Source organism: Octopus bimaculoides, chromosome 29 (genome assembly GCF_046866305.1).
Source record: "Octopus bimaculoides isolate indiv1 chromosome 29, ASM4686630v1, whole genome shotgun sequence".
NCBI classification, from domain to species: Eukaryota; Metazoa; Mollusca; class Cephalopoda; order Octopoda; family Octopodidae; genus Octopus; species Octopus bimaculoides.
The window spans coordinates 17,345,468-17,362,225 of NC_142956.1; the positions used below are offsets into that span (position 1 = coordinate 17,345,468).

The window sequence follows — 16,758 nt, forward strand, 5'->3', positions numbered from 1 at the left end:
AATAAAATATAAAAAACAGACAGTGTTGGAACTCTTTTAAACAAAATTATATATATATATATATATATATATATATATATATATAAACCGTTCAAAGAATACTCGACTAATTGTATACAAAATTCTCTTACATTACATATAGATAGATAGATAGATAGATAGATAGATAGATAGATAGATAGCTATAGATAGATAGATAGATAGCTATAGATAGATAGATAGATAGCTATAGATAGATAGCTATTGATAGAGATAGATAGATAGACAGAGATAGATAGATAAATAGACAGACAGAGAGAGAGATAGATAGATAGATAAATACTTTGTTAAACATCCTTTCGGAAATCTAATGTTAGAAAGGGAGATAATTTTGGTGGTAATTAACTTTTACGAGGGGAGGTAACTCTCCGACAAATCAATGTTTTCCCTTGTTTTTTTTCTCTTGTCATTTCATTCACCTTGACATGTTCACACCCACAGACTGTGAGTATATTATATAATTAATTACACACACACACATATCTGTGGTAATTTGCATATGTAAATAGGATTAGGATTGTGCGTATTGTGTTGTATATGCGCGTATAAATTGTAATTTAGAGCCAGTTCCATTCTCTCATCTTTTCAATCCGTGATAAATTTTTCGCTTATTCAGACATATTGCATAACGAGCACATCTACACTTTAATGCCCCACCACAATTTGTTTGTTTTATTTAAATTACATTTCAAAAGGTAAAGATGAAAATTATGCTGATAAAATTTAGGAGAAAGAGAGTCATTTTGGTTTTTCAGTTTTCTCTTTCTAAAAGTCATACTTATGCAATCTTTCGGTATTAGTAGACGGCGTATTCACCCACACAACGTTGCCTTGCAGCATAGATAAAGAGGCTGGGCTGAAATGATGTCGTCTACTTATACTGAAAAAAGAAATGCCCATCCTTTTTTTTTTCTTTTCAATTTATTGGGTTTTTTTTTTTCCAATCTGTTTATGATCGTTGCATAAACAAAGAAAAGAGGGGAAAAAATCATTTATAACTGTTGTGGTCAAGCTGCGGGACTTTTTGAATAAACGAAACGTTACCTTGAAATATTTAGTTGTGTGGCTTGCTTCTCAGAAAATATTACCCATGCCTGACCAGTAACATTAGCTTGATTGTCTATCGTGAACATGAATGAAATCAGGAAGCTCTTAGGAAACTCTCTATTCTGCTGTTTGCTCAGGAAATTACAAATCAAATGTATTAGGGCAAGACTTCCGCCCGTCCCCCACCAAAAAAACCACCCTGGTGTAGAGCTTTGGCTGCTCTTTCTAGCGAGTCAGATGTCCTTTTATGGGCATCTCTAATGTGTATTAAATGTACACTGTATTTTATATATATATATATATAATATTTATGTGTGTATAAATATATATTTATTCGTTTTCTTTCTCTTTCTCTCCTTACAGTTTCTGTATAAAGGATAACTTGACCAGGTAGAGTCCCCAATTTCTTGGACAGACTCTCTTCTTCAACAGCCTGTCCACAATGGCGGAAAAGGCTACACTCGCTTACCTACAAGGGGCCACTCTCAAGACCTTAGGCGATGACCCTAAGGAGTTTGGGGTGAGTATGTGTGTGTATATATATATATACACACGTGCACATTTATATGAAATGATCATGGTTGGCGTTTGTGTATGTTATGTCTGTCTCTCTCTTCATATATATATATATATATATATATATACACACACACACACACATATATGTCTGTGTGTGTGTATGTATATGTATGTATATATGTATGTGTATATGTATATATGTGTATATATGTATGTGTATGTATGTATGTATATATGTGTATATATGTATATATATATGTATGTGTATATATGTATATATATATGTATGTGTATATGTATATATGTGTATATATGTATGTATATATGTGTATATATGTATGTATATATATGTATGTATGTATATATATGTATGTATGTCGTCCCGTCTGAGCAAGGATATGTATGTGTGTGTTTGTTTGTTTGTGGCTTGTATATCTGGAGTGTTTCTCAAATTTGTTTTTTGTTTTCACAGGCTGGTGAACTCTGGAAGAATAACGGAGCTATCATCATGGTGGTCCGTCGTCCAGGATGATCCATGTGCAGAGAGGTAAACACTTCTATCATTTATATATATATATATATATATATCCCATCGTCCTCATCACCACTACTGGAGTGGCTGGCATTAGGAAGGGCATCCAGCCATAGAAACCATACCAGAACAGAAAGCGGAACCTGGTACAGTCCATAGCCTTACCAGTTCTGGTCAAACCGTCCAACCCATGCCAGCATGGAAAACGGACATTAAATGATGATGACGGTGTGTGTGTGTGTGTGTGTGTGTATATATATATATATATATATATATATATGTATATATATATATATATATGGGTGGCTGTGTGCTAAATAGCTTGCTTACCAACCACATAGTTCTGGGTTCAGTCCCACTGCATGGCACCTTGGGCAAGTGTCTTCTACTATAGGCTCAGGCCGACCAAAGCCTTGTGAGTGGATTTGGTAGACGGAAACTGAAAGAAGCCCGTCGTATATGTGTGTATATATATAGATGTGTGTGTTTGTGTTTGTCCCCATAGCATTGTTTGACAACCGATGCTGGTGTGTTTACGTCCCCGTAACTTGACGGTTTGGCAAAAAGAGACCGATAAAATAAGTACTAGGCTTATAAAGAATAAGTCCTGGGGTCGATTATGATGATGATGCTGATGATGATGTTATTGATGTTAATACACATGCTGGTCTTCTCTTTTGTTTTTCAGGAAGCGCAAGCGCTGTCCTCTCTGGTGCCTTACTTTGATGAACATGGCTTTAACCTTTATGCCGTTGTACACGAATTGTTGGGCACCGAAGAATTCAAATCTTTTTTTTCCGGGGAATTATTTTTGGACGTTGAAGTAAGTATATATATACCCGCCTCTTCTACCTGTCCTAATTGCTGTTTCTTGTAAACTTGTATGTTGGTTCAGACAAACATGGTCACAAAGACACAGGTACACGTAGGCATATATATGTAGAAGACTGGAGAGAAATGAAGGCAGTTCGACAACTGGCACCCATGCCAACGTCGTCTCCTTCATTGGACACGAAACTCGGCTTGCGAAGACCTGTTGGAGCAAGCGAAAGCGAAACCATGATGGCACCTGTGCCCAGCGTCGCCTTCCTGGCTCTTGCAAAGACGTTCGAGTGAGATCGTTGCCAGTGCCACTGGACTGGCTCCTGTGCAAGTGGCACCATTTTGTACATACACCAGACATCCACCATTTTGTACATATCGTTGTTGTTGGCACTCCGTCGCTTACGACGTTGAGGGTTCCAGTTGATCCAATCAACGGAACAGCCTGCTCTTGAAATTAACGTGCAAGTGGCTGAGCACTCCACAGACACGTGTACCTTTAACGTAGTTTTGATGGGATATTCAGCGTGACACAGAGTGTGACAAGGCTGACCCTTTGGATTACAGGCACAACAGAAACAGGAAGTAAGAGTGAGAGAAAGTTGTGGTGGAAGAGTACAGCAGGGTTCGCCACCATCCCCTGCCGGAGCCTCATGGAGCTTTAGGTGTTTTCGCTCAATAAACACTCACAACGCCCGGTCTGGGAATCAAAACCGCGATCCTATGACCGCGAGTCCCCTGCCCTAACCACTGGGCCATTGCGCCTCCACTGTACATACATCACACATCCCCATTTTGCATGTATGCTACACATCCCCTATTTTGTAAGTATGCCATGCATCCACCATTTTGTACATGTATGTATATGGATAAGCATAAATGTATATATAACATTTAATCCCTTTTTTCTTTGTAGAAAACATTTTATGGTCCTAAGAAACGATGGGCATCTTTTGCAGCACTTCTAAACCCTTTAGTATGGATGAATTTATGTAGAGCGAAAAAGAAAGGCGTAAGTGGTAACACATCTGGTGAAGGGAGACTTTTAGGGGGTAAGTCATCATCTGTCCTGTTTTTTTTTTTTTGTCACTGGTGTGTGGCCATTCTGGGGACACTGCCTTGAAGGGTTCAACTTAAGTGGTTCTCAAATGATTTTTCACGTCCCACCAGCACAAGTGCCAGTAAGGTGACGCTGGTTATGTATATATATATATAATAATATATATATACTATGATGGGCTCTGTCAGATTTCCTCTACCAAATCCACTCACAAGGCTTTGGTTGTTCCAAGGTTATAGGTTATATTAGAAGACACTTCCCCAAGGTACCATGATGAGGGACTGAACTCAGAACTATGTGGTTGGGAAGCAAACTTGTACCACACAGCCACGCCAAGTTTATTAAACATATTTTGATATATTGTCTTTCATATCCAGTTTCTGTTTTATTTATCCTCCTCAGTTACTTTTTTTTTAATTTACAAAGTTGCATTTTTTAATATACAAAGTTGCAATCCAGCAGTTTTCAGACTTGTTCAGGTAAAACATTAGTTTCAAGAGGCATGTTTTGATGGTAAGGGGATTAATTGTGGGACCAGAGGGGGCCCATACTGAGGATGGTTTGTCATGGATTGTGTCCAGTGGGATTGGGTATAGCCATTTCCTTCAATCTGGAATGACAAAAATTGGCAGGTCAGCTTATTAGATTTGTAGCGAGACTAATTTCATAATTGCATGTTCAGACTTGAGTACTCCCAGAAGGGCTCCATACGCATGTCTCTAATGATTGGTTATGTGACCAGTCATGTGACACTGAAATATTTTGTTGAATCAGGCATTTTGATTGATCTAGTTTTACATAGAATACTTAGCTTGTTTCCAATCATGTTGCACAATAGACCACCAGATGCAACAAATTAAAAATGCTCGTCTGAGCCCCTTTTTGTTAATAAATAGCATGAGGTTTTTCATTTTAATTCAGAGAGGAGAGTTTGTTTTCAGGAAGCTATGTCGCATTTTTCTTTGTTCCTGTTGAACAACTGAGTTGAAAAACCAACTGTGTATGATTTGAATAATGAACTTCCAAAATAGTTTTCACATCCTGACTGCATTCTGCAAACTAGTCATCTATGACAATCAGTATTTAACAGGAAGTATTCAAAGTGCTATTATAGCCATCTCCTTCAATCTGAAATAGCAAAAATTGGTAGGACAGCTTATTAGATGTTGTTGTTGTTGTTGGCACTCCGTCGCTTACGACGTCGAGGGTTCCAGTTGATCCGATCAACGGAACAGCCTGCTCATGAAATCAACGTGCAAGTGGCTGAGCACTCCACAGACACGTAGTTCTCGGGGATATTCAGTGTGTGACAAGGCTGACCCTTTGAAATACAGGCACAACAGAAACAGGAAGTAAGAGTGAGAGAAAGTTGTGGTGAAAGAGTACAGCAGGGTTCACCACCATCCACTGCCGGAGCCTCGTGGAGCTTTAGGTGTTTTCGCTCAATAAACACTCACAACGCCCGGTCTGGGAATCGAAACTGCGATCCTATGACCGCGAGTCCGCTGCCCTAACCACTGGGCCATTGCACCTCCACTCAGAGAGCTACTACCTCTGTTAGTAACGAAGGGACTTCCTTTGGAATGAAAGGCAGATTATATGATGCTCCTGCATGGAAAATAGACAATAAATGATAATGATGATATACTGAAATTACTATAACCTATATAGCAATATTTATACAGCAATTTATATAGCAATATAGCAAGGGATTACTATAATTATATAAGATCCATTACTTAGGTGACCAAGTCTGTAGTGGGGAGGGGTTCAGTCCAAAAGCATAGCTGGTAGTATAAGGATAGGCTGGGTGAAGTTCAGAGAGCTACTACCTCTGATAGTAATGAAGGGACTTCCTTTGGAATAAGAGGCAGATTATACGATGCCCCTGCATGGAAAATAGACAATAAATGATGATGATGACGATGACGATGATAATATACTAAAATTACTATAATTTAAGACAGGTAGAAGTTCCTTTCCTAAAAGAGTCTCAAAACTTCTGGAATGCACCTTGTATGCTTAATTTTACCTGCAACTTCTGTTTTGCACATTTGTCTTCAACCTTTTCCTTTTTCTTGTTTTACAGGAGTTTTCGTAATTGGTCCAGGAGAAGCGGGGATTTTGCTGGATCATCGAGAAAACAAGTTTGGAGACCACGTCAAGGCGGAGCTGATCAAGTCGGTCGTGGCACAGTTCAGGGGAACGGACAAAGACAAAGGCGGAGAAGGTACGGCAGTTGTGGAGAGCGCCGTTGATGAACCGAAGAGTGCATTTGGGGGCTTCACTGACATCACCCGTGGCGTGACCGACTCGCTGCAAGATACGGCATCTGGTGCAACGAGTCTGGCCAGCCAAGTGCAACAGAACGTCACGAGCGGACTGGATGACGCAAAGCAGAGTGCTACTGACGAGCTTGACCGTGCCAAGTCAGGTGTGACAGAAACTGGAAGTCAAATGCAGCAGGACATAGAGAGCAAGGTGGCTGATGGGAAAAAGAGCATAGCAAGCGGAATTGCCGATGCACGGAAATCAGCAACAGATAGCTACAGCGGCGTGACTAGTTCAATTGGTGATGCACAGAAAAGTGCAGTGTCGGGATTCAATGAAGCGAAACAGTCTGCAGTAAAAGGATTTGGAGATGTTCGTGGCGGAGTCACAAGTACCATCAGTGGCGCACAAGAAAGTGCAGTGTCCGGATTCAATGAAGCGAAACAGTCTGCGACTCAAGGAATTGGCGATATTCGCAGTGGCGTAACCAGCACCATTTCTGATACACAGAAAAGTGCAGTCACAGGATTCAATGAAGCGAGGCAATCTGCTGTCAAGGGAGTCGGAGATATCCGCAGCGGCGTGACCAGCACCATCTCTGATACACAGAAAAGTGCAGTCACTGGATTCAATGAAGCAAAACAATCTGCTGTCAAAGGAATTGGCGATATCCGCAGCGGCGTGACCAGCACTGTCTCTGATGCACAGAAAAGCGCAGTCACAGGATTCGATGAAGCGAAACAGTCTGCTGTCAAAGGAGTCGGAGACATTCGCAGTGGCGTGACCAGCACTGTCTCTGATGCACAGAAAAGCGCAGTCACGGGATTCAACGAAGCAAAGCAATCTGCGGTGCAAGGAGCCAGTGATATTCGCCGAGGCGTGAGCAGCACTGTGAGTGATGCACAAAAGAGTGCAACATCTGCGTTCAATGAAGCGAAACAGTCGGCTGTCCAAGGAGCCGGAGATATTCGCAACAGCGTGACAGGTGCGATTAGCGATACACAAAAAAGTGCAGTGTCTGGATTCGATGAAGCGAAGCAGTCGGCCGTGCAAGGGTACAGTGACATTCGTAGCGGAATAAGCAGCACCGCCAGTGATGCACAGAAAAGTGCAGTCACAGGATTCAATGAGGCGCGAAAATCTGCAACTGACAGCTTTGGTGAAATTCGCGGTGGCGTGACTAGCTCGGTAAGCAGCGCGCAGAAGAATGTAGTATCTGGAATCAATGATGCCAAACAAACTGCATCCCAGGGCCTTGGTGACATGCAGCAAAAGGTGACAGCCTCTGTTGCTGATGTGCAACGGAGCGGAGCATCGAGTTTTTCGTCAGCCAAGCAAGGCCTCGCCTCAGGTGTCGCCGGTGCAAAGGGCAGCTTGAACACTGCCAAGGACGATGCGTCGAACACTTTCTACGACGCCAAGCAGAGTCTCGACGACAGCATGTCGTCAACCAAACAGGCCGTCTGCGAGAGTGCAAATGCCGTTCGTTCGGACGCAGACGCTGCAAAGAACCAAGTCGCAGGCAGCATCCAGTCGGCGAAGGACCTCAGTTCAGAAACTGCAGACAAGGTGAAACAGAGCACGACCACAGAGGCAGCCGGTTTCAAGGGCACCCTAGACAAGTTCACCAAGGACCTGCCTGGCAAGGAAGATTTCCAAGAGGCCCTAGACATGGCTAAAGAGGTCGGCAAAGAGGAAATAAAAGATGTCATTGAACAAGTGAAAACCACAGCTGGGACCGCGGTATCGGATTATACGACGCAGTTCACCGATAAGCTTGGTTCCTGGAGTTAAATAGACCGTGACGATGGCAATAACGACATTGCCAGCGGAAGCTGTTGATTGGATTATATCACCATCGTCACCATCAGCAGCAAACACACTAACACACACATGCAGATGAATATACAAGCACATACACACATGCATACATACACATAAATATAAACGTGTATATATATATATATATATATATATATATATATATATATACACGTTTGTATTTATGTATACGTGTATAAACACGCACACACACATATATATACACTTGCATATACACACGTCTAAATACACACATAGGTACATTGACCCAAAGATATACGTGTAAACACAAAACAAACACATATACTTATAAATGAATACATAAATACATACATATACACACACACGTTTCCAGGAATCAAAAATTATTTATAAAAAATAATGTTGAACAAAATCCATAAAAAAAGAATGGAGAGAAAAAGTATCTAACAACCACCAGAAATGTGTAAAATTTAAATGAATGAAGACCACGACGAAGAAGAAGAAGAAGAAGAAAGAGGGGGGAACTCCCCACTCTCCCCTCGTTAGCTCCCCGCTAAAGAAAAAGAAATTGAACAGTGAAAAAAAAAAGAGAGAAAGAGAGAAAGCAAGACCAGATGCTATAATCTTAACTAATTGGATTCGTTCAAGTTAAGTTACCTCCCTTTGCCGTCGTCCTCCCTACCTCCCCCTCGCCTTGCCAACCACCACCACCACCACCACCATTACTTCCTTCAGCAGCAAGAAGAAGACGAAACGTTATGTTGTTAACGGCGTTGGCTGGACTGTAACTATGACAACAGCAACAACTAGTTGTGTAAGTTTGCTGGGTTAGGCCGTGCTGTGTGTGTGTGTGTGTGTGTGTGTGTGTATGCATGAGTAACGTGTATATGCGTGTGTAGTGTGTTTATGTATGCCTGTGTTTATATGCGTGTCTGTATATATATATATATATATATATATATATATATATATACACACATATATATATAAGCAAATGTGAAGATATATACTTGTATGCATGCATCTACAAGTGCGTGTGTATATATCAAAGCATATATATCTGTGTACGTAATATATATATATATATATATATATATATATATATATATATATATATATATATACATACATGCACATACATACACAGCCCATATATAATACACATACTACATATATATATGTATATATGTATATATATATATATATATATATATATTGTGCAAACATGTACGTGCACTCATAAATACACACACACACACACACAGGGATCACACGTCCCAGTTGGTGCCCCAGGCATTTTTCATTATTTCAACTACTTTCCTTAAATACTGGAAACAGAAAGGAATCGGCGAGACGAGGAGGAGGAGGAGGAAGAGGAAGACCAAGAAGAAGAAGAGCAGGAGGGATTATCTGTCTGTGCCTCTGTGTATATCCATCTCTCTCTCTCTCTCTTTATGTGTCCCATGTCTCCGTTAATCTCTGTCCTGTTTATTACGAACGTTTCGTGTCTGTCCGCAATAATCTGCTGTAACGCCGTATACGTGTCGTTGAGGTGCATTCGAGGCCCCCCACCCGGTTTTTTTTTTCTCGCTCTCTCTCTGGACCAATGTTACCAGTGTGACATCAACCCAACTTTTCCCCACTGGGTCCACACGCGCGTACGTTCGGTCGGAGTACATTCTGGCCTCACCTGCTTTACATTACCTACCTGCCTAAACTGCCTTCCTGCATGCCTTTTCGTCTGTCTCTCCGTCTCATAGTGTCCGTCCATCTACGTTTTGTAAGTATGTGAGCGAACGCGTGGCATGCTTGCCAATGTGCCCATCCTTTGGAGCATGCAATTTTCCAAGAACAAACAGTAAGAAAGTTTAAAGAAAACAAAAATTACAAAAAAAAATTAAAAAATAATAATAATTTCCATGCATTGGTGTTGTAGTTTGGTGCAGTTTTGTGGTTATTGAGTAGTGGTAGTGATAATGATTATTATTATTGTTATTATTATTATTATCAATGGTTATTGTTATTCCATGCGAGGTCTCACTGTCGAATGACGGCGCCAGACTAAAAAGTCACTGACCCTGTCTGGGAGCCCGATGAAATCTCACCGCAGAAAAACCCCCTCGTTCATCGAATGCGATATCTGCAGACCTCCGCCAAACGCAGCCACCACCAACCAAACCACTCACTATCTCCGACCCCACCCATCCCGACATGTCCCTCTCCAACAAAAAAAAAAACATATATAAAACAATGACTGGAGAATGGAGAGAAGAAAAAAAGCGTAATGAACAAAAAATAAAGCCCCCCCCCCCTCCATTGCCATGGTCCCCCGCCCCCCACCTGAGAAAAGTACGAATCAAATTACAAAAAAAAGCTTCATAAAGAATATTAAAAAAAAAAATGAAAAATTACAATAAAAGTTTTGAAAATTTCCCCACAAAAAAAATTAAAAAAAAAAAGAAACTTTGATGTGTCTTTTGTTATTATTATTATTATATTAAAGTGCCTGATGGAATAAGTACTAGGCTTACAAAGAATAAGTCCTGGGGTCGATTTGTTCGACTAAAGGCGGTGCTCCAGCATGACTGAAACAAGTAAAAAAAAAAAAAAATAGGGAATTTCATACAATTTTCTAAGTAAATGCAGAATTTCAATGGGTGCGGCAGAAGGTTGCCCTTATTTCAAAGGTTAATAATAAAAAAAAGTAGCTGTGTGGTAAGTAGCTTGCTTACCAACCACATGGTTCCGGGTTCAGTCCCACTGCGTAGCATCTTGAGTAAGTGTCTTCTACTATAGCCACGGGCCGACCAAAGCCTTGTGAGTGGATTTGATAGATGGAAACTGGAAGCTTGTCATATATATATATATATATATATATATATATGTTTGTGTCTCTGTCCCCGCCACCATCGCTTGACAACCGATGTTGGTGTGTTTATGTCCCCTTAACTTAGCGGTTTCGGCAAAACAGACCGATAGAATAAGTACTGGGCTTACAAAGAACAAGTCCTGGGGTCGATTTGCTCGACTAAAAGCGGTGCTCCAGCATGGCCACAGTAAAATAACTGAAACAAGTAAAAAACTAAACGAATACATGAAAATACAAAAAAAAAACTTAGTATTTCTATGAAATGCAAGATGCTCTCCACTCCAGGCCATGGTGAGTACCACCTGGAACAGGTAAAAAAAAAAATGGCATTTAATGAACATCATAGAAATACAAAGTTTTTTCATGCATCTTCACGTGTTTGTCTTTTATTAACCTCTGAAATCGGGGCAACTTTTCTGTCGCACCCTGTTCAAGATATGGTTAAGACAGCAAGATGGTAGACCTGTTAGCACACTGGACCAAATTCTTAGGAGCATGCGTCACGAGTTCAAATTCTGCCAAGGTCAACTTTGCCTTTCATCCTTTTGGACGGATTAAACAAAATAAGCATGTGCTTAGGGCATCAAGAGAAGAAACGGGGCACCACAGAAATGGTAAATGATTTATATCGTCAAAGGCGATAAAAATAAGTACCAGTTGAAAACTGGCGTCAATGTAAACGACTCATCCCCTCCCCCAAAATTGCTGCCCTTGTGAAACCATTATTATTATTATTATTATGATAGAGTGCAAGGTCTAACAGTTAGGGTGTTGCACTCACAGTCATGAGATTGAGGTTTCAATTCCTAGACTGGGTGTTACATTGTGTTCTTATACAAGACACCTCACCTCACACTACTCTGCTATAACTTTTGACGCCTGGCATGTGATAAACATTTGGTGGAAGGGGTGATCTAATGTCCGGCACATGCATTTGATTACTATATACAAATCGTTTGTGGAGGTCATTTGGCAAAAGCTTAATGCTCAAACGTTGTCTTCATCAGGGAAGTCCATCATTATAGAATTGTTGTTGGCACTCCGTCGCTTACGACGTTGAGGGTTCCAATCAACGGAACAGAACTGCTCGTGAAATTAACGTGCAAGTGGCTGAGCACTCCACAGACACGTGTACCCTTAACGTAGTTCTCGGGGGTATTCAGCGTGACACAGAGTGTGACAAGGCTGACTCTTTGAATTACAGACACAACAGAAACAGGAAGTAAGAGTGAGAGAAAGTTGTGGTGAAAGAGTACAGCAGGGTTCGCCACCATCCCCTGCCGGAGCCTCGTGGAGCTTTAGGTATTTTCGCTCAAGAAACACTCACAACGCCCGGTCTGGGAATCGAAACCGCGAGTCCGCTGCCCTAACCACTGGGCCTCCACCATTATAGAGTAACTAGCAGCTAAACCCGGTCGGTTTAGCATTCGCCTTGTTTGGGCACGCTTACGTTAAAAAACAATTTTAGAATGACTTTTTTCTGTCAAAACGCTAAAAATAACTGACCGACAAAAGAAAAACCAACCAAATCAAAAAATAAACCCACATAGTAAGTGAAAAAAGATGCAAAACAACAGAAATATAAAAAAAATAAAACAAAAATTAAAAGAAATAAAAAAATAAGTCAGATATCCTTTAAATTTTCAAAGGTCAAAAAACAACAAAAAAATGAATAACCGGAAAACATGAAATACCTCAACCTCAATGCGAAATATTACACAAAATTTAAAAACCAAAAAGAAAAAAAAAAAACCCATCTGAAACTGGAAAAAAAATAACTGAGATACTACAAAGAATGACTTCACAAAAAATCCCACTTCCACTGCACGCACACACGAACACATTCACATACCCCCTTTTACATACATACACATATTCACAGAGTTGAAATGCTGTTTGATTTATTTTTTCAGCGTACAATTTTCATCATCCCACTACCAAGTCTGACATCACCCCTTCCTTCCTTATTCATAAACACAAGAGTATTATTATAGTAGATTATCTCGGTAACCATGGGAGCCATGAAAAAAATACAAAGCCTTGCATCAGCTCCAGATCATTCTACACATCTGTGTAATTTTTCGCGCAATTCCACCCAGCCGTTTGACCATGAATCCCAAGACACGAAAGAATCGCCCATAGATAAAGAAACTGGAATTGATCTAATCAAAGTATAGTAATTAAGACGATTAGTATTAATGAGATTAAAAGATATAATGGATCCTTTTGGTTTGACGGGCAATTATCTGTTCTATAATACAAAATATACAAGTATACGAAGTTTGAAAGTGTTTCGGTACCAAAAACACTACATAAAACATTAATGAAAAATGTTTCCCGTCAAACCAAAAGGATCCTAAATATTTACTTACAATATATTTACACGAGTTCAACTGCCTTACAGACGAAGCTGAATATAGGTTCCACAATATGAACATTGTGTGTTGTTTGTTGGCACTCCGTCGCTTATGACGACGAGGGTTCCAGTTGATCCGATCAACGGAACAGCCTACTCGTGAAATTAACGTGCAAGTGGCTGAGCACTCCACACACACGTGTACCCTTAATGTAGTTCTCGGGAATATTCAGCGTGACACAGAGTGTGACAAGGCTGACCCTTTGAAATACAGGCATAACAGAAACAGGAAGTAAGAGTGAGAGAAAGTTGTGGTGAAAGAGTACAGCAGGGTTCGCCACCATCCCCTGCCGGAGCCTCGTGGAGCATTAGGTGTTTTCGCTCAATAAACACAACACCCGGTCTGGGAATCGAAACCGCGAGTCCGCTGCCCTAACCACTGGGCCATTGCGCCTCCACAGAGTGTGACAAGGCTGACCCTTTCAATTACAGGTACAACAGAAACGGGAAGTAAGAGTGGGAGGAAGTTGTGGTGAAAGAGTACAGCAGGGTTCGCTACCATCCCCTGCCGAAGCCTCGTGGAGCATTAGGTGTTTTCGCTCAATAAACACTCACAACGCCCGGTCTGGGAATCGAAACCGCGATCCTATGACCGCGAGTCCGCTGCCCTAAGCACTAGGCCGTTGCGACTCCACACTATGAACTGAAAAGACCAAATTTCTCAAGCCAGATAAATTGACATAAATAAACTCTTTCGAATGTCAAGTGAAGAATTTGTTACGAATAGTTAGATTTGCTCAGGATTACTTGACAATTCTGTGACCATTATAACAAGGAAAGCGAATATGTTACATTCCATGTTTTAGATGAAGCTGATAGACTGAGGAGCTTCGAACGACATAGTTGATAGGAGAAACTGAATTAACTTTCGATTTGAAGACGTGTTCTAACCTTGGGTAGATGTTGTTACTCGAACACCAACACTACCTGGGTCTGTCCATGCACAACTAACTTGCGCTCCAGTGAAAAAAAAATGTTTTTATCGAGTCTTGGTGTTACAAGGTGTTTTTGTTGGTCCCACACATAATAATCCCGGGGGTTGCAGTCTGGGGAGTTAGGCGGTTAGATGTTAAGGGGTGATGTGGTCGCAGAAATTGTCTGACTGCCATGACATGGTTTTCCTGCTTCTATGTCCTGTTGCCAGACATAGGGGTCTTCCAGCAGCCCCACTCTTGAGCCAGGGCAGCTCTACCTCCTCCAGACACTTGATATAGGCTTCTATGTTGTGTGTGAGGCCGTGTGGGAAGATGAATGGAGGCATAACGTCACCATCACTAGTGATCACTCCAAACACCATGATGTTGACTGGATGTTTGATTTTTATCACTCTCGGTACATGTCATCAGATTGACACCCAAACACTCTGCAATGTTCGTATTGGAACTTCCAGAGTGAATGATTTTATTATTATCCATGAAGGACGAACACAGAGAGGACAGTACAATATGATCTGGGGGGGGGGGGTCATATAACACGAAATGAGAACTTCCAGAGCGAATGCCAAGCAATACAGCATGTTGTTTCCAATTTTATGGCAGAGTGAATTGCGTCACGGTGCTGTGTTTCTCACAGATGGTGCCCAACCGACCCAACTATATTGTGTAGTCGACAAAATCGAAAACAAAATTTGCGCATGCATGAAATTAAAAATATGAAATGGCAACAATAAGCATAGTATAATATCATAAACATCAAAATAATATTAACAGCAATAACATAATAACATAAACAACGACGTAAGATACGAAGCAGAAACGAGGATTCAGTCGTATATGGTGAAGAACATAGCATGGTCATGTTCTGGAAGATTCCTTCGTTTAGACCAGTGTGTTAGGGCTTTTAGGAACTGGTCAGTTTTAATCTCAGGTTTGTGTGTGTGTGTATATATCACCCGGTCCGGGCATGGAAAAGGACAAAAATATAAAAAGGAAATCAACCGGCGGGTTAGTGGGAACCCAAACTAAAAAAGAACTTTCTAATCTTTAACTAATAATTTCTATCTGGTCATATCATATTATATTATATATTATCATCTTCATTTATAAAAATCCATTCGTTAAAAGCAGAAGACCCATAGATATGTTCTCGTCTGTCCTTGTTTGTCCCCTCTATGTATCCTTATATACGAATAAAAGAAATTCTGTGTGTATATATAAACATGCTAGTGTTTGTGTGAAACAAGACAAAGTGTATTAAAAAATATCTTTTACATACCTACAAAAATGACTGGATATATATAGATCCCAGGATGTATAAAGACCTAAGCTGCAGAACAGTTTTGTAATGACAACAAGAGCTTACACTTTTCCTCTAGCAATTTTGCGCGCCCAAATTTTAGGCGGGTATTTCGTATGGAGAGAGAGGAGGAGAGAGTGAATGAGTGTGTAAAGGGGTGTTTTGTCATTTATGTTATTTTGTTTTGTTTTTGTTTTTTGGCCTGTACAATATAAATTTTGAAATGCAGATTTTTTTTACAGATTCGGTATAGTGTGTTCATGTAAAAATAAAATTAAAAAATATCTCAAAGGGGATGTGATCCATGATCTTTACCTCCGCCGATTTTTACATGTCCCGGTGACCGTTCTATGAAATTTTGGGAATGATTTACCGTATGGTGAATATAACCGAGTATGTGGGGATTGCAATAGTTTGCCGAATTGTCAGTCATAACAGTAGTTCCTGGAAGAGCGTTTTGTCTGATAAGATTCTCCAACGTTTCTGTACTCCTATCGGCTACACGTTGAAGAAATCATTTTCTGATTGTGGTGTCATAACATCCGACAACCCAAATTTTGCGACACATTCTTCCTACATTGTTCTTGCTATTGAAGAACAAGCTTTCATCGATCTCCACTCTATGATCAGGACCACCAAATGGGAGTTTTATCCTGCAGTAGTTTTGCCGAACAAACATCTCTACAGAACTGGTAACACTGAACGGCAGTTTTTATATCAATGCAATTCATACTTGCAGATATCGTCACAGGCAATTCGAATATAAAATCAAACACTAAATGAAAAATTAGATATAATGGTAGCTTAGAGTTTTCTGTAACTGTACCTTTCCTGATGGAAAGAGGTTTTGTTTTACATTTAGCACACTTTCTATTGACAAGCCCGTCTCAATAAATCCTCTGTTCACTGTTCCAACGTTTACATTGGCATCTAGGGTGGGTATCACTGGCATTACTTATGATGTCAGCCAAATTTCTTCCTGGCCCATTGTATACTCAAACCCTTTCTTTCTGATCATATCCAGAAAACTGCACGCAGTCCTGTGCATGTCCCGTTGTTTCATTGGGTTCGCATAGGTGGGGGAGGACTCAATGTTCATTACTCCATCTGAGTCTGTCATTAGTAAGTTAATCTTCAAGTTTGTG

General features: G+C 40.5%; 1 protein-coding gene across 3 annotated transcripts in view; it reads left to right on the forward strand.

Moving 5' to 3' along the window:
- The window catches only part of LOC106880511 (uncharacterized), a 78,458-nt gene extending 67,898 nt beyond the window's left edge, over positions 1-10,560 (forward strand). Inside the window, exons 1-6 of one of the 3 annotated variants that reach the window (XM_089344908.1) lie at positions 426-483; positions 1,450-1,606; positions 2,078-2,152; positions 2,826-2,960; positions 3,876-4,011; positions 6,109-9,080. In XM_089344908.1, coding sequence (XP_089201034.1) covers positions 1,529-1,606; positions 2,078-2,152; positions 2,826-2,960; positions 3,876-4,011; positions 6,109-8,084 — 2,400 coding nt within the window. In that variant the 5' untranslated portion in view covers positions 426-483; positions 1,450-1,528 and the 3' untranslated portion in view covers positions 8,085-9,080. Of the gene's footprint in view, positions 1-425; positions 484-1,449; positions 1,607-2,077; positions 2,153-2,825; positions 2,961-3,875; positions 4,012-6,108 lie in introns of those variants that run through there. The other 2 variants (XM_089344907.1, XM_089344909.1) reach the window with 2 other exon arrangements.
- Positions 10,561-16,758: the final 6,198 nt, after the last annotated feature.